Source organism: Lacerta agilis, chromosome 14, assembly GCF_009819535.1.
Source record: "Lacerta agilis isolate rLacAgi1 chromosome 14, rLacAgi1.pri, whole genome shotgun sequence".
In the NCBI taxonomy this organism is placed as follows: domain Eukaryota; kingdom Metazoa; phylum Chordata; class Lepidosauria; order Squamata; family Lacertidae; genus Lacerta; species Lacerta agilis.
In genome coordinates, this window is record NC_046325.1 from 39,050,252 (window position 1) to 39,068,255 (window position 18,004).

The window sequence follows — 18,004 nt, forward strand, 5'->3', positions numbered from 1 at the left end:
TTTCGCACTCATCTTAGGCTAATACGTTCTATAGGGCTTTGAAACAAAATCTTATAAAACCTTTTTTTTTAAGGGTTAAAATGGAATGAGCCCATGCAACACAGGTAGCGGTCTCTCAGAGCACCCTCAACTCTCAGAAAAAAGAAATGGTTCGAAAACCAAGGCGCGGCTTCCGATTGGCTGCAGGAGCTTCCTGCACTCAATCGGAAGCCGCAGAAACTGCGTCCTTCGGCTTCCGAAAAATGTTCGTAAACTGGAACACTCACTTCTGGGTTTGCGGCATTTGGGAGCCAAAACGTCTGAGTACCAAGGCGTTTGAGAACCAAGGTACGACCTGTAATTTGCCTTCAGCCTGACCTGCCTGCTATGCACTTCTCATATGTGAGCTTCTCCTTCAGCCCCTCACGAATGCCAGCCACATCAGCCCATGGTGAAATTATTGTGTGCCTGCTTCTACTCACAGGCAGTATGGATTCTCTTGTGGCAGCTCATCAAAAAAAAAAATGCATTTTTTTTAAACTTTAACCAATTAGTTTCAAATTTGTTATACATTTCTCTTATGATTTGATTTCCTACCTTTCCTTCCATGTTGTTTTTCATACCCCTTCCTTTTACATACTGCATAATGCCACCAGGGCCGTCTTAGGGAGATCGGCCGCCCTGGCGCGACGATCCCTCCGGTGCCCCCGGCGTGCCGCCTCTGTCCCGCGCTTGCCGCCCCTTGGGAGGGGGGGTGAGAGAGCGGGGAATGAGGGGGGTGGCGCTGGAGCGGCGCGGGGCTCTGCGCGCCCTTCCAGTGCTCCTGGTACGGGAGGCCGGCATGGGGGTGGGGGCGGGTTGGGGAGGGGGGCGCCCGGTATGCCGGTGGGCTCGCAGGGGTGCCCCTGGGGGCCCCGGCGCCCTGGCGTGCCACGCCACTAGCCCCTATGGATGAGATGGCCCTGAATGCCACATATATCAACTAATGCTTATTCCTCTATTATATCACATACGATGACCAATACCTAGCAGCTTCGGTGGACAAATGTTTTGGTTTCTGTTTCTCATTTTTCCACTTTCCATTTCTCCGAAGTTCAGTTCTCTACATTTCCAAATTAGTTAGTGATTTTTTTATTTAAAAAAAGTACTCATGAAAATTCATCCGCATTTTTATGTGAATTTTCCTAATATACACATTTTCGCTTGCAATATTGCCTAATAGGCACATTTTGCATGTTATCGTCATGAATATATGCACTTTTATGCACATTAAACTAGTATATTCATTTCTGTGAGGTGATTTTATTTGGCAATTTCCCTGTGAAAACCCACTCTTTACTGCTGAATCGGAACAATGGCAATCCACAGAAAATTGCTGTTTGTTCTGGTTCAGGGTTTATCTACACTTGTCTTTCCTCCGCTTTTTCCAGGCACAGTCTACAGTTTAAAGCTCTGTGTCCAAGCACCCCCCCGGCTTTTCCCACAGAGCTTCTCCCACGATAACCTGCTCTTTAAAGCTAAATCAGAGCAAACATCGAACTCCAAACTGACGTTTGCTCCGATTCAGCTTTAAAGAGCAGGTTTTCACGGGGAAAGCTCGAGGCAAAAAAAAAACACACACCCTACTTGAACATGGAACCTTAAAATCAGGGACAGGCCTCTGCCTAGAAAGTGCAGGGGAAAAGTCACTTAGGGGACTTAGGGGAGTGCAAGTTTCGAAGGATGTTCCAGTTTGCTTATTGTATTGGAAAGAGCAAAGTTTGTAGCTTTGCCTTTATTTTTATTTTTTTGAAGTATTTTTATTAAAGATTTCTTCATTTATAAAAGTATGTGCAATGTCTCTCTTTTGTATTTTTTTTCCATGTATCACTTTTACAAATCAGTTTCATTTGTTGAGACATTAGGAGGGAAAGAGGTGGACGGGGGGGGAGGATGGGGGGGGTCGGGTGATGATGTTTATATTTTACTTAATATATGTAGGGTTTGGTGTCAGCGTTGCTTGTGCAGGTTCTCTGTTGTTCGCTTGTGTTCCTTTGGTGGTGAGAGAGGTTGGGGTTGGCCTAGGGTGTGGTTGTTCATTTGTGGTTGGCTGTGGTGGTCTTTGTTTTCATGTGTGAGTCAGGTGGGTGGGTGTTTTGGATCAGGTTAGCCATATTGATTTTTGTATGCTGTTGGTGGATTTTTGTCACTGTCTTGTTGGGCTGTGTGTGTGATAAAGGGGAGCCATACTGGGGTGAAGGTGTCTTCTTCTATTTGTCCCCGTGCCATTTTCAGCTTATTGGTTATTTTTTCTAGTAAGGCTGTTTCCCATACTATTTGGTACCATTGGCCCATGCTTACTCCTGACAGGTCTCTCCAGTGTCTGTTTATGATGTTTCTGGTGACTGAAAGTTGGTGGGTTATGAGTTCTTTGTGGTGTGTAAGTGGGCATTATTGTCTTGGAGTAGCTTTGCCTTTAAATGCAAACCGAATCAAATTTCACTCTCACCCCCAGTCATATCACACCCATTTGCCCTTTTTCGATCCCTGCCTCCTGCCTTAGCTGCTCTTCTGGCCTTGAATGTCCTCGTCTGTTTTTTGTTTTTTTGAAGGCATCTACAAGGGAAGGCATCTGAGGCATCTCAGAGTTTGTAACAGGCTTCTGCGCTGCCAGCTGCTTCCGCCCACTTGACCCCGAGCCACCCATACAAATCTAATTTTCGGGCTGTGCAAACATGCAGTTGTCCATATGTGTGTGTGTGTAGAATGGTGTCGCGTATTGTGGCCTTGTGCTTCTAATCTAAACATTCGGAAGTGGATTTTCTATTTCCAGACAGCGAATATCTTCTTGGGAGGAGGACTTGGCTTGAGACGAAAGCCATATATATTTCAAGTCTTAACAGGACTCTGGGCTGATTTCGATACCTACGGGGTCTGTTCCCTTTCTTGATAGAAAGGTATAACTTGTGAAATAGAACGAGGGAATTAAACAATGACGGGAAAACAATGTGGATCTGGGGATAAGCAAATGGTCTGTTTCAGTTTCTCAATTTCCACTGTTTTTGATTTAATCACATTTCTACATCAGTTGGTGATTTTTAAAAATAAAACAGTCCTCATGAGAACGCACCAGCAATTTAGTGCAAATTTCTTTGAACATGCACCCATTTCTCTGCAGTTTCACCCAATATGTGCATTTATTTCAGGAGAACTGCAATGCAAAATTCAAACAAGCGTGTTGATGGCTGCCTGGGTTTCAGTTCATGTTTTGTTTTGGAATGTGCCAATTATGTAGATAGGTTTTGCCTTTGGATGCAAACTGATTTATCCCTCATCTCTATGTGAATCACACAGAAAGAATCCTCAAACAAGGTGCTAAGCACCCCCCCCCCATCCTTTTCCAGATCTTTCCTGACAAATCAATGTGGGTTTTCCTTGTTCTAAAATTCAGTGGCCAGGGATGAGGCCTTCAGTTCCCCCTTCGTAAAGCAGAATAAAAATAGGGGAGGGGGGAAATAGTCTGCCAGGATATTTATACTTTAAGTCTTTTCTGCACAAACAAGCAAATTCTACTTAACTGCATTAACAGACCCCATTAAGCTGTGATTACGCAGACCCTCCAAGTGCCCCTATTTTCCCAGGGACAGTCCCTTATTTAGAGAAGCCATCCCGGTTTCTGATTTGATCCTGAAATGCTCCTCTCTTCCTCTGGACGTCCCTATTTCCATTAGAGAAATATTGGAGGGTATGGAGTTATCCGACCCACAAGCTATCTGAAGGCAGCCCTGTATAGGGAAATGTTTTTTTTTAATGTTTAATGTTTTTATATGTGTTGGAAGGCACACAGAGTGGCTGGGGCAACCTAGTCAGATGGGTGGGGTATAAATAGTCGTCTAATAATAATAATAATAATAAATCCCTATTTTCACCGGAGAAATTTTGGAGGGTATGTTATACAGTATTGCTTAGCTGATATAGTGGTTATAGTATTGCAAGCCACGTCACATATATGTTGAAATACAACCAATCCAGAATGTGGCAGCTAGACTGGTGACTGGGAGTGGCCACTGAGACCATATAACACCAGTCCTAAAAGACCCACATTGGCTTCCAGTACGTTTCTGAGCACAATTCAAAGTGTTTGTGATGACCTTTAAAGCCCTAAACGGCCTCGGCCCAGTATACCTGAAGGAGCGTCTCTACCCCCATCGTTCAGCCCGGACACTGAGGTCCAGCTCCAAGGGCCTTCTGGCGGTTCCCTCACTGCGAGAAGTGAGGTAACAGGGAACCAGGCAAAGGGCCTTCTCGGTAGTGGCGCCCACCGTGTGGAACGCCCTCACATCAGATGTCAAGGAAATAAACAACTATCTGACTTTTAGAAAACATCTGAAGGCAGCCCTGTCTAGGGAAGTTTTTAATGTTTGTTTTATCGTGTTTTTAATATTCTTTGGGGAGCTGCCCAGAGTAGCTGGTGGGGAAACCCAGCCAGATGGGCAGGGTATAAATAATAATAAATAATAATAACAATAACAATGAGCGCTTTAATGTAGGTCACTGTTATTGTCCCCCCCCCCACTCGTCAGGTACAGGAATAATATTCCTGACCTACAACATTTTAATAATAAAGATTATGCATCAGTTACAATTGGCCAAGGCAAAGACATGAAATAGCACACAATTGGCCAAGGCAAAGACATGAAATAGCACCCAGTTATGGAATGTGGCTCTCAGCTGGAAAATCATTACCATCTAAATATATATGTATAGATCTTTATTTATTATTTACATTTGTATTCCACCTTTTCTCTGAGATAGAACTGGTTCTCCCTACCCCTCAGTTTTGTTCTCACAGGTAACTCTATGAGGTAGGAGGGAGGGAAACCCACCCTGTGTGTCTTGGCTAAATGAGTTGAACCTGGGTCTCTCCACTCTTAGTTCAACATAACTGATCCCAGTCTGTGCTGGGTACCTCCAATAAACCATTATATATATATATGGCAGAGCTCTTCACCCAGATCTCTGGTTTCTCCACAGCTTCAAGAGCAAGCAGCAAACAGCAGCTCCGCAGAGAGTGTTATCGTGGAGAAAAAGAAGACGGCGGAGTCCGATCAAGAGGCGCCTAGTGATCAAGATGGGCCAAAAGACTGCAACGGCCGGGTCATCCCACGCTTGGTGCTGGACCGGTCAGCCACAATAGACGAGGTGTGTCGCCTGCGCAGGAGGAATAGAAGGGTCCTTGTACAAGGGCAAAGAGACGAGGGCACTCAGGCTTTTTCTGCATTGGAGCCTAGGGCTTGCCAATCAGAAGGTTGGCAGTGAAAGCACGTTAAAGTGCAAGTAGATAAATAGGTACCACTCCAGCAGGAAGGTAAATGGCGTTTCCGTGCGTTGCTCTCGTTCGCCAGAAGCGGCATTAGTCATGCTGACCACATGACCCGGAAGCTGTACGGCGGCTCCCTCAGCCTATAGAGCGAGATGAGCACTGCAACCCCAGAGTCGTCTGCGACTGGACCTAACGATCAGGGGTACCTTTACCTTTACCTCCCACAAACAGTTCACCTGGCACCTTCATCTTTAGGTACCAGGTGAAAACGTTCCTCTTCAACTTGGCCTTTGGCTGATTGATATTCTACAGGCTTTTCAATGTGTTTTTCAGTGGAGGGTTATTATTTTATTGCTTTTGTTTGAACTATTTATTTGTGCTTTCACCTTGTAATTTTATCTTGTGAACCTCCCTGAGATTTTGTGATGAATGGCAATTTATTATTATTATTATTATTATTATTATTATTAATCATCATAATCATCATCATTATCAACAATAGCAGCAGCAGCAGCAACAACAACAATATTGAGGAGCTTGGGGGGGTGGGGGAATGAATTACAAGTTGAGTGTGAAAGGAGAAGAAATTACAGGAGATGGGTGGAAAAACTTTGAGAGGCATGTGGGGGTGGGAAGGGAAAACACGAAAGAAAAATGCTTCTGGATGAGCACATTCTGCCCCAAAATGGGGATGCCGGGCCATGATACGTCCAAATGTGTGTACCTAGCTTGAGGAAAACAGAGCTATGAAACTCCTTGCCACAAGGCAAACATGTGACAAGGAATTTAGCAATTTCCAAAGATAGATTAGATCAGTGTTTTTCAACCTTTTTTGGGCAAAGGCACACTTGTTTCATGAAAAAAATCACGAGGCACACCACCATTAGAAAATGTTAAAAAAAATTAACTCTGTGCCTATATTGACTATATATAAAGTAATTTTTCAATTTTTCCCACGGCACACCAGGCAACATCTTGCGGCACACTAGTGTGCCGCGGAACAGTGGTTGAAAAACACTGGATTAGATATCCGTAGAAAGCGACCCCAGTAATTGCCCATTGATTTAGCCAAGCTCTGGCACTGTGTTCCACCAATATTGTGAGTGGTTTGCGGGCCTCCGTCATTTTCAGCTGTCGCAAGTGGGCCCTGGAGGCAGAAGGTGTGAGATACCCTTCGCTAAATCATCCTTGTTTCCCTGTTGCAGTCAGATCCAGCGGAGGAGCATGAGAAGCCTGACCACAACCATCTCCACGCAGGAAACCAAGAAGGGACAGGCTTGACTAAACGAGCAGAGAGTGCCTTTAGCATAGTCTCCAACACACTGGAAGGTAAATTCCTCCTCCGTGACTTTGGGTAGAACTGGATTTTTTTCTGGCATTAGGAAAAACAACAACAAAGATCATTGCGCATTATAACGTTTATCATTTTTAATATTGTGAATTGCTGTGAACTAATGGAGAACGGGGATTGCATAAGCCGTTAAATAAATACAAATTACCGTATTTTTCCATGTATAAGTCTAGATTTTTCCCCCTTTAAAAAATGTCAAAAATTTGGGGGCGTCCTATAGGATACATCTCCCCCTCCATTTTCTTAAATCACAGTCCCCCAAAATAGGGGGCGTCTTACACAGGGGTGTCTTATAGACAGAAAAATACGGTAACTTGGCAGCAGACTGTTGTTTTCGTCAGAAGCCCAGAGAATAAGAGAGGTGCTGTTCTAGTTTTGAAAACTCCAGATGACTTTGGTGGTTCGAAAAAGACGGCCGCACCCTGGGAAGGGTACGTGCCTTTTCCAATAGTGTAGCGCACCTTCCAAGATGTGTTTCCTTCTGTCATGTTTAAGGGACACAGCATACAGACTTGATCATGAGTGACAGGGCCATTAATGGTGTTGGCCCCATTGCCCTTTCCCTGTCTCCCAGAAACAGTACAGTCGTACCTCGGGTTACATACGTTTCAGGTTATGTACAGCGACCCGGAACCAATTAAGTACATAACCCGAGGTACGACTGTACTTCTGTCTTGGAGAGGGTTTTCTTCCATACCGTATGAGCAGATGTAGACACCTGTGGCTATGCACCTTAGGCCACATTCCAGCCATGCAAAAGGTAAGAGGCGCATCCACTAAGCTGCACAACTTTGCCTCTGCCCCGGCAGAAGATGCCTCAAAGGGAATGTGGCCCTCAGACTGAAAAGGGTTCCCTGCCTCTGGGTGAAATTTTGGTCTCAAATTTAAGCAGGAGGCTGCAATCCAACTCTGCTGTGCTAGCTCCCAGACTGGCACAGCCTAGAGGTCCACGTTGAGCCCATTGCTGCCATGTGAGCACAGCAGGGGCAGCTCAGGATCCAGCAGATCCAACTCTGGACAGCCCCAGCAACTTCCTGCCCCTGAAATGCCCCATTTTGGGGGTTTCTGCTGGCTACTGCTCTTTAGGGTGCATGGGGGGGGTGCTCCTTGCAGTGAAGCTTGACTGGCCAGAGGAACACCATACAAACCCCCTTGGGCATGGCGGATCAGGGGCTACAATTGTTCTGCCCATTGATTTGTCTCACCGATTTATTGGATGAGGTTTGACATTTTAGTAAGTATTGACTTTGACTTAGTGGGAAAAAATTAATAACAAGAGGTCCTTGTTATTTTAAAAAAATTAAAAAAATAAAAATAATTTTTATTTGATTTTACAAGTGAAAGGTTATAACATTACCAAATACATAACCATATATAGAGATTTCTCTGAATCTCTCGACTTCCTGCCTTCCCCTCAATGGGTCCTATTGTCAACATTTTCAACTGCATATTATTTCGTAGTCCATATTTTGTATCTCTCCGTATTGTCCATAGTAATAGTTAAATTACAAGTGTTGTTAAAGTCCTGCAAATGTTTTCATCTGCTTACTATGGTCTCCTAAATAAATTATAAATTTTCCCCATTCTTTTTTTGAAGTTTTTGTCTTCTTGGTCCCTGAGCTTTCCAGTCAGTTCTGCCATTTCGGCATATTCTTAACAGCTTAATGTTAGGAATATGTTAAAAAAATAATTAATTTTAATTTTATTAAGAATATTACAATAAGTTAGAGTATAAAGGAAAGGGGAAAAATACATAAAACATTTTACAAAGGCCAAGGAAAATAGCAATGACATTATGACAATAATGTTAGGACTAATTGCAGTCGTTAACAGTCATCAACAGGTTTTCCACACCCATCAGCCAATCACCCATTCCCACCAGCCTTCTGAGTAATACCCCTCCTCACCCTCTCATTATATATAAGGGTCTGGTGACTTCTATTTCAGTGTATCTGAAGAAGTGTGCATGCACACAAAAGCTCATACCAAGAACAAACTTGTTGTTGTTGTTGTTCAGTCGTTCAGTTGTGTCCGACTCTTCGTGACCCCATGGACCAGAGCACGCCAGGCATGCCTATCATTCACTGCCTCTCGCAGTTTGGCCAAACTCATGTTAGTAGCTTCGAGAACACTGTCCAACCATCTCATCCTCTGTCGTCCCCTTCTCCTTGTGCCCTCCATCTTTTCCAATATCAGGGTCTTTTCTAGGGAGTCTTCTCTTCTCATGAGGTGGCCAAAGTACTGGGGCCTCAACTTCAGAACAAACTTAGTTGGTCTCTAAAGTGCTACTGGAAGGATTTTTTTATTTTTTATTTTGTTTTGATTATGACAATAAAATATTATTATGATTACATAAATGTAAATGAAGTAACTTACTGTTTCCCTCAAATATACCTAGGCCGCTATGGTTTCAATCAATACGTTCCTTGTTGATTTTTTGCTTTCAGAACTTGAAGAGGCGCACCAAAAATGCCCGCCGTGGTGGTACAAGTTCGCCCACGCAGTCCTTGTGTGGAATTGCTGCCCGCTCTGGGTGAAGATGAAGAACATAATCAAGCTCATTGTCATGGATCCCTTTGTGGATCTGGGGATCACCATCTGCATTGTCCTCAACACAGTCTTCATGGCCATGGAACACTACCCAATGACAGATGCATTCAACGATGTATTGAATGTGGGGAACCTGGTAGGAGAACCACAAGCCCTCTGTTGTTGTTTTTTGTATATAATTTTATTAAGTTTTCTGTTTTACAATTTAAAATTTTTATATCCTTAAGACATCAATGACTTCCCTTCTTCTCTTTCCATGGTTCATTTTACATACTGTATCATAAATCCCTGCATATTTTACAAAAACTATACATTTCAGTATTCCATTATTGCATCCATCAAAACTTGTTTACACTGTTGACTTTATCTTAATGCTGCAGGTATTTTCAGCTATACACAATTATTTCCCATATATTCAGTAAATGTTTTCCACTCTTCTTTAAACGTACGTTCTTCTTGTTCTCTTATTCTATACGTTAAGTCTGCGAGTTGTGCATATTCTGCCAGCTTAAATTGCAATTCTTTTGTTGGGACCTCGCTCGTTTTCCATTTTGGGGCTAACAAAACATGGGCCGCAGTAGTAGCATACACCTGGGAATTTCAGTCTGAATTATCCCCAACAGAAATGACTCTGGGTTTTTTTTGGGGGGGGGAGTATACTTTTTAAACATTTCTTTCAATTCATTATGGATCATTTCCCAATCACAAGCCCTCTGTTCTTCATTCTGTGGCTTGATGCCATCTAGCTTCGGTAGATGACCCTGATGCACTGTGGCTTAAGAAAGGGAGAGAGTCCTTGCTGCCCTACTCATAATTTGACAACTTACACCATGTCGTTTTTGCCCAGCAATTGTTCCCCCTAAAGCTCAAAAACCCAACTTTTTTCAGTCCTCAAAGTCTTTATAGGGCTGAGCTAAAATGCCACTCCTCATTTTTCTGTATCATTTCTGGGTAGTTAAATGAAGGGGGCATTTTACAGGGGGGTGCCTGTTCCTCCCCCTCACCAAAACCCAATAAGTAATGCAACAAGATGACAGTGGTTCTGTTACGGTGGCCATCAAATGGTCTCTCCCAATTCATTGAAATCAGTTGCTGAATTTTGGAGCCCACTCCCTCCTGGCTGAAATTTGAACTGAAACTTCCTTGTTGAGAACCTTCATCTGTCTGTTTTATCCCCAGTATAAAGAGTAAAATAAATATTGAAACATTCAATATGTTAGCATGGGGGTAGGGAGCCTATGGACCTCCAAATATTTGTTGGACTACAATTCTCATCATCCCCGACCATTGGGTTTAATAGAATCTGGAGGACATGGAGGGCAGCAGGTTCCCATCCCTGCATTAACAGCACAGTTCTTTGTTGTTGTTGTTGTTTAGTCGTTTAGTCGTGTCCGACTCTTCGTGACCCCATGGACCACCAGAGCACGCCAGGCACTCCTGTCTTTCACTGCCTCCCGCAGTTTGGTCAAACTCATGTTGGTAGCTTCGAGAACACTGTCCAACCATCTCATCCTCTGTCGTCCCCTTCTCCTTGTGCCCTCCATCTTTCTCAACATCAGGGTCTTTTCCAGGGAGTCTTCTCTTCTCACGAGGTGGCCAAAGTATTGGAACCTCAGCTTCAGGATCTGTCCTTCCCGTGAGCATTGAGGGCTGATTTCCTTCAGAATGGATAGGTTTGATCTTCTTGCAGTCCATGGGACTCTCGAAGAGTCTCCTCCAGCACCACAATTCAAAAGCATAAATTCTTCGGCGGTCAGCCTTCTTTATGTTCCAGCTCTCACTTCCATAAGTAAATCCCACGGAGTTCACAAGGAGTTCTTAACTGCCGGGTATAGCATTGTGCCCTTAGTAACTTCAGACTAGTTAATATTTAGCTGCTTCCTGTTTTGCACTAAATTCCTCTGATAACTCTCGGCATACAATCCCCCACTGCGATTCTAGAGCTGGGCCTGCAGCCAGCTTCTAACAGCTCGTAGGAAACACAGTGGACATGTTTTGTCCTATTAATCCTCTTGTATTTCCTTGATGAAACCCAACCCCAGACAAGCGTGCTGATTTCTGGGGCATTTGCCAGGTCCCAGATAGGTTGCCAAGTTATTAATGCTCTGCCAACACTGGAAGGTAGAATCCAGACACAACGGTGTGATCTTGATATTATTAACGCAGTGCCATTGATGCACATGACAGGTCATCCGGTAGCGCAAGCAAAAGGCAGGTCCCTAACACAAGTGTTAAAAAAGACAACAATGGACAGAAGGGGAAAGGAAGGAAGACATAGGGCTCATTCACACCTAGACAGCATGGGTCCAAGCTATTTTCATGGGTCCAAGCTATTTTCCGCTTGTCCTGTGAGCTTTTGCCCTTCCCCTGCCACGTTCCCCTGAAAAACCTGCTCTTTAGTGCTAAATTGGAACAAATGGCCATCTGCAGAAAACCCACATGCTGTTTGTTGCAATTCAGTGCTAAACCGCAGGTTTTCCCAAGGGAAAGCGTTTGGGCAAACAAAAATATGGATGAGCCTTCAGAGGATGAATATGCACAGACGCAGTTGTATATATATTTAGGGTAAGTCTCTGTAGGGTATGAGAACTAATGGGATTTGGATAAAAGCTTCTCAGAAAAAATAGTGATGAATTAGCAGAATCAAGGAAGCTATTGTGGAATTAACAAAGAGACACTCTGACACCATGTGAAGTTAGCAGCGAGCCTGCCCTGTTGGGATGAAAGGTTTAGGTTCTTGCCCAATTACCCCCTCATCTCCTTGGTGTTTGTACAACTAATACCCACATCAATAAAGCACAAAGAAATTCTTGTCCAAGCGAGGCAAATAAAGAGGAACACAAACTCTGGCAAAAGGAATATGTTAGCTGACAATAAAAGAGGCAAGAATGTAATTCGAGAACACCTTTGCTAGAAACTTTAGGACAAGCAATAACAAAAAATATTTCAATATTGTCGGTAGCAATTCCCTGGAAATTGTCGGCAGAAATAGCAGAAGGCATGCTAAAGGAAGTGAGGGAAAGTGCAAAGAGGCCGAATTAATTCTCTGCTTCTGCTTCAATCTGTGGGAAACGCAGAGCAATTATCTCAGGGTCATCTATCATTGACTCCATAGCCCTACATTCATTGGACAGAAATTGCGGAAAGGAACGTATTCGTAGCTAGAAGAGCAGCAAACATATGGCCTTTGTCATTCTTCACACAAGGGAGGGTATTTCTTTTTCTTTTTTCAAAGAACAGACACTACTACAACATGATTGAATATGATAAATGCTGTAACCAAATACTGGGAGAAATATAATGTGAATTGCTTGTTGACACACACACACAGGGTGCTTGCTTCCCTCACCTCACCCTTGTTAGAGTGCTAGCTTATACAGTGGTACCTCAGAAGTCGTACGGAACATCCGTTCCGGAATTCCGTTCAATTTCCAAAATGTTCGGAAACCAAGGCGCGGCTTCCAATTGGCTGTAGGAAGCTCCTGCAGACAATCGGAAGCTGCAGAAGCTGCGTTGGACGTTCACGTTCCAAAGAACGCTCAAAAACCAGAACAACCACTTCCGGTTTTCGATCATTCGGGAGCCGAACCGTTTGACTCCCAAGGCATTTGAAAACCAAGGTACGACTGTACTCATGACCTGAGCTCAGGGTTGGGTGGCCCTGACATCACTCACCCCAGGTTGCCAGCTGGATCCAAGATCCCAAAGGCACTGCCGTATTGCCATACCAACCCCTCTCATCTGCTACAAGCCCCAAAGTTGTGGCCTAGTTTAGCCCCCTTGACTGTTTGGCTTTCTTTCCTCCTCTGCCCCTTGTCCATGGAGCAGACCCCTTGGCCCGCCTCTCACTGTGTCCTCTTTCTCACGGCACTTCCTCGCAGGTCTTCACGGGGATATTCACAGCAGAGATGGTGCTGAAGCTGATTGCTCTGGACCCCTATGATTACTTCCAGGTTGGATGGAACATCTTTGACAGCATCATCGTCACTCTCAGCTTGGTTGAGCTCGGCCTCGCCAACGTCCAGGGCCTGTCTGTGCTACGCTCCTTCCGTCTGGTAGGTGACTTTGTTACGTCATCCTGTGTCCCTGCGGCTTCTTTCTAAAGCAGGGCCAATATTTGTCTCCCACCCCGGGCAGAGTGGGGGTGAGGTGTCCCTGTGCTATTTTGGAAGGTGCCACAAGCCACCTTGCCAGTGCTTGCGCAGAAAACTGACCAGTGCCAGAGGCAGCCTCACAGCGTGCAACGGCTGTACTCAGGGCCGTCTTAAGCCTATCTGGCGCCGTGGTGCAGGGATCTCTCCGGCGCCCCCACACCCCCCCATCCTTTGGCAAACAGCGCCCAGTACCGCCTCCCTAACTCCCTCCCTCCCTCCAACCAGCCGGAGCCTCCGGGGGTGGGGGAGCACCCCAAATATACCTGCTCCTCTCCAGCACCCCCGACGCACCTGGAAGCGCGCAGGGCTGCTGGGACTGGGAGTCACCCCCCCCAAAAGGCGCGAGAAACCCCTTCTAAGCACCCAAGAATAAAAGCAGTGTTTTTCAGGGGCCGGGAAGGGGCTGGGGGATCCACCATCTGGGCAGCTGCAGGACAAACACTGCCCGTTTAATTGCACGGGGTTGGGCTGGATGACACAGGGGGTCACTTCCAACTCTCCAGTTCTGCCACAAACTCGGGAAAAACAGGCGTGGTGTGTGTGTGTGCGTGCAGGAGGGGATCTTGCGTCTAAAACAAACCAGTCCCCTCTTTTTGGATGGGGCTGGGTGGGATTCCAAAATAAAAAGCAAAAGTGCTCCAGCGGCAGGCTGGAGAAGTGCTCAGAGGAGCGGCTGCCGCCGGGGATCGCACCCCACTTGGGACTCCTTGGGCTCCTTCCCGCCACCCCGCGCCCTACTCCAGTCCTGCACAGCGGCAGGCTGGAGAAGCGCTCAGAGGAGCGGCGGCTGCTGGAGAACGTTGTTCCTAGCCCGGGACCCCTCGGACTCCTTCCTGGCTGCCCCGCGCCCTACTCCAGTCCTGCGCAGCAGCAGGCTGGAGAAGCGCCCCGACGACTAATTGCGGCGCTGAGAGGAGGGGCGGCCGCCGGGGATCAGGTCCGCTTCCCAGGCAGGGCGCGCACAGCAACCGAAGAGGGGTGGACAGAGGGAGGGAGGGCTGATCACTGCGCGCCCGGCTCGCCGCCACTGATCGCCTCTTCCTGCCTTCTCCCTGGTGACGTGTGAGCGGGGGATGAGGGGCATGGCGCTGGAGCGGCACGGGGCTCTGCGCGCCCTTCCAGTGCTCCCAGGACGGGAGGCGAGGGCGGCCAGCTTGCTGCCCACCCGGGAGCGGCATGGGCGGCAGCGGCTGCGCTGCCGGCGCGCGAGTGCCCGGCCGCCAGCCCGCCCGTGGGGGCGGGGGCGGGTTGTGGAGGGGGCCGCCCAGTATGCCGGCGGGCTGGCGACGGCGCCCCTGGGGGGCCCAGCGCTCTGGCGCACCGCGCCACTAACCCCTATGGATGAGACGGCCCTGGCTGTACTGAGTGCCCGTTGATTTGTTCCTAATCTGGTTGCCTAATCCACATTTAAAGTAGAGCAGGCTTCCTCCACCTCAGCCCTACAGATGTTTTGAGACTACAATTCCCATCATCCCTGACCACTGGTCCTGCTAGCTAGGGATCATGGGAGTTGTAGGCCAAAAACATCTGGAGGGCCGAGGTTGAGGAAGCCCGAGGTAGAGCAACTCTACTAAGACACTGGTGGTGTTGGCAAGGAAGCATGTGTAATTGCAGCCACCAGGGCTAGCTAGTCTACTACTTGCTGTGCAAATTTGGCCTTGCAGGAATATCAACTGTATTTTGTTCAGAGAATAGCCAGTTTCTAACTCTTTGGGTTTTACAGCAATTGGGGTTTGTGTGCATACCCTCCAACATTTCTCCATTGAAAATAGGGACGCCCTATTACAACAGCAGCAGCAGCAAAACAACAACATTACAATAATATTACTATTTATTATTATTATTATTATTATTATTATTATTATTATTATTATTATTATTATATAATTTTTATTAAATTTTCTGTTTTAGAAATTTGAATGCTCATTTAAACATGTTGTTGGACTGCAGCTCCCATCGTCTATGGTCAATGATGGGGCTGATGGAAGTTGGAGTCCCAAAAACATTTGGGGGGTCCACAGGTCCCCCATTCCTGCACTGGTTCCTGCATCTTGTGGTTAGCAGCTGAGATTTCCTGGGGCTTAGCAGGATTCCTCTTGCTTCCACAGATGAGAGTGTTCAAGCTCGCCAAATCCTGGCCAACGCTCAACATGCTGATCAAGATCATTGGCAACTCGGTGGGTGCCCTGGGCAACCTCACCCTCGTGCTGGCCATCATTGTTTTCATCTTCGCCGTGGTGGGGATGCAGCTGTTCGGGAAGAGCTACACCGAGTGCGTCTGCAAGATCAGCAGCGACTGCACGCTGCCGCGCTGGCACATGCACGACTTCTTCCACTCCTTCCTGATCGTCTTCCGCATCCTCTGCGGGGAGTGGATCGAGACCATGTGGGACTGCATGGAAGTGGCTGGGCAGACCTTGTGCCTCATTGTCTTCATGATGGTCATGGTCATTGGGAACCTGGTGGTGAGTAGTAACTAGGAAATAATAACATGGGAGGACCCAAGTGTTTGGGGGACCTGCACGGTCAAACAGGCACTTCTCAATGAAAATCGAATCTGTCCATTTGAGAGGTCCCCTATGCCACATAAACAGGGAGTACGCAATAAAGATGGCCGGGGATGAGTGCAAAGCAATTCCACTTGCCTTCACCATGATCCTGCCATCCAGCTAGAACGAGAAGGGCTCTGTGTCACTCTTGGATTTGCTTGGCATTATTTTGGTGGCCCTTTAGCCCTTTCTGAAACCATGCCAGCTTTCCAGAAAAGCCTACAGTTCTTTTTTATAGATATAAATCTTTTTTATTGAGTTTTACACTGCAAATTTAAATTCAAACATTAAACACCAACATCATTTAGGATTCCCTTAATCCTTTGACTCCCTTCCGTTCTTCCATGGTTACCATTTTCAATCTTTCAGCTACTTCACTTATTTTCTCTGTTTTTCTTAAATAATCCATTTTTATCTTAATTTTTGGTACATTACAGACGTTACTCAAATCCTGTTTTTAGTTGTTTACAGTGTTCTCTTAAATACATTGTGAATTTTCCCCATCCCTTCTTAAAGTTCTTCTCTTCCTGGTTTCTGATTTTCCCTGTCATTTATGCCATTTTGGCATAGTCCTTCATCTTCATCAGCCATTCGTCTCTGGTCGGGACTTTATCTTCTTTTTATCTCTGGGCCGGTGGTATCCGCACTGCTGTCGTTGCATACATAAAGAATCGTTTCTGCTCCTCTGGTGTCTCTGCACCTAAAACTCCTAATTAAAAAGCCTCTGTTCTTTTCACAAATTTTATTTTAAACATTTCTTTCAACTCATTGTATACCATTTCCCAGAATGCTTTTGTTATCTTGCACGTCCACCACATGTGGCAGAATGTGCCTTCCTTCTCCTTACATTTCCAACATACATTTGAAGCAGTTCTATACACCTTTGCTAATTTTATAGGTGTGAAATACCACCAATACATCATTTTCATACAGTTCTCCTTCAGTGAAAAGCCTACAGTTCTTAATCCATGTTTTAGGACTTAATCCTGGTACAGAGGCAGATTTAGGGGAGCGCAACTGGTTTGCCCACACTGGGTACTGTTCCGAGAGGGTACCACAATAATGACATAGAACGGAAGGCGAGAGGTGTGTGGGGGGGATTTTGGTGTCATCCAAGGCACTGCTTAAATTTGAAAGGCCAAAGTCTGCTGCTGCCTGGTGTTAGTGACAGAGAGTTGGGATGAGACCTGGCGGATCCGGCCACAAATTACCGGTAAGCCCTCTTCATCAAACCCTCCCTCTCCTTGGCATGGAGCTTCCTGATCAAGGAAGAATATGAGCTTGAACATAGACATCTAGACTAATATTCAAACTGCTGCACTGCTTTCCGTCCTTTCGCTTCCTTTGCCCTCATTTTATTTCATTCTAAGGCTAAGGCTGGGGAGGAATCCCAAACCCACCCAAAGTGTGGAAGCTTTTGTCACCCGCCAGCCACTCACTCTCTGAATTGAGGAGCTTTGAAGGTTTCAGGAATTCCTGGCGGCTGGGCCTCCCAGGATTGACAGCTTGCTTAGGGTCCCTTAATCTTGAAGGAATTTGCTGAGAAAGTGATATGAGCAGGGGAGCCTTCCACGGTCATTGAACGGGATGACCTGGGATGAAGGCTACAGCTATAGGATATAATAAAAGGGAGCACCTCTGGAAATTAAACCAGCACAATACTAAATGCATTGTGAGGCAGTGGCTCCTTTGCCAGGAGTAATGGGTTTATCATTAACTCTGGAAGTGTATACAGTCGAACAGCTTAGTTCCCGAACATTTTGGCTCCCAAACCCGGAAGCGAGTGTTCCGGTTTGCAAACTATTTTTGGAAGCTGAACATCCAATGGGGCTTCCGCGGCTTCCGATTGGCTGCAGGAGCTTCCTGCAGCCAATCAGGAGCTGTGCTTTGGTTTCCAAACGTTTTGGAAGTCAAACGGACTTCTGGAACGGATTCCCTTTGACTTCCAAGGTACGACTGTACTTTAGTTTGACGAAACAAAGCCTTCTAGAGCAAAAGATACAATGGGAGGCTTAGTTTGATCGGAATCTTGAGTACACTTCCAGAGTTAACGCTAAATATACTACTTCTGGTAAATGAGCTGCTAAATTTGTGTCCCGGGCTTTTTAGACTCGTCTAC

General features: G+C 46.0%; 1 protein-coding gene across 2 annotated transcripts in view; it reads left to right on the forward strand.

Moving 5' to 3' along the window:
- Nucleotides 1-18,004, forward strand: part of LOC117058283 (sodium channel protein type 4 subunit alpha-like) — a 98,765-nt gene that overhangs the window by 48,311 nt on the left and 32,450 nt on the right. For both annotated transcript variants that reach the window (XM_033169348.1, XM_033169347.1), the window contains exons 11-15: nt 4,993-5,160; nt 6,487-6,610; nt 9,080-9,318; nt 13,064-13,237; nt 15,445-15,801. In XM_033169348.1, coding sequence (XP_033025239.1) covers nt 4,993-5,160; nt 6,487-6,610; nt 9,080-9,318; nt 13,064-13,237; nt 15,445-15,801 — 1,062 coding nt within the window. The remainder of the gene's footprint in view (nt 1-4,992; nt 5,161-6,486; nt 6,611-9,079; nt 9,319-13,063; nt 13,238-15,444; nt 15,802-18,004) is intronic.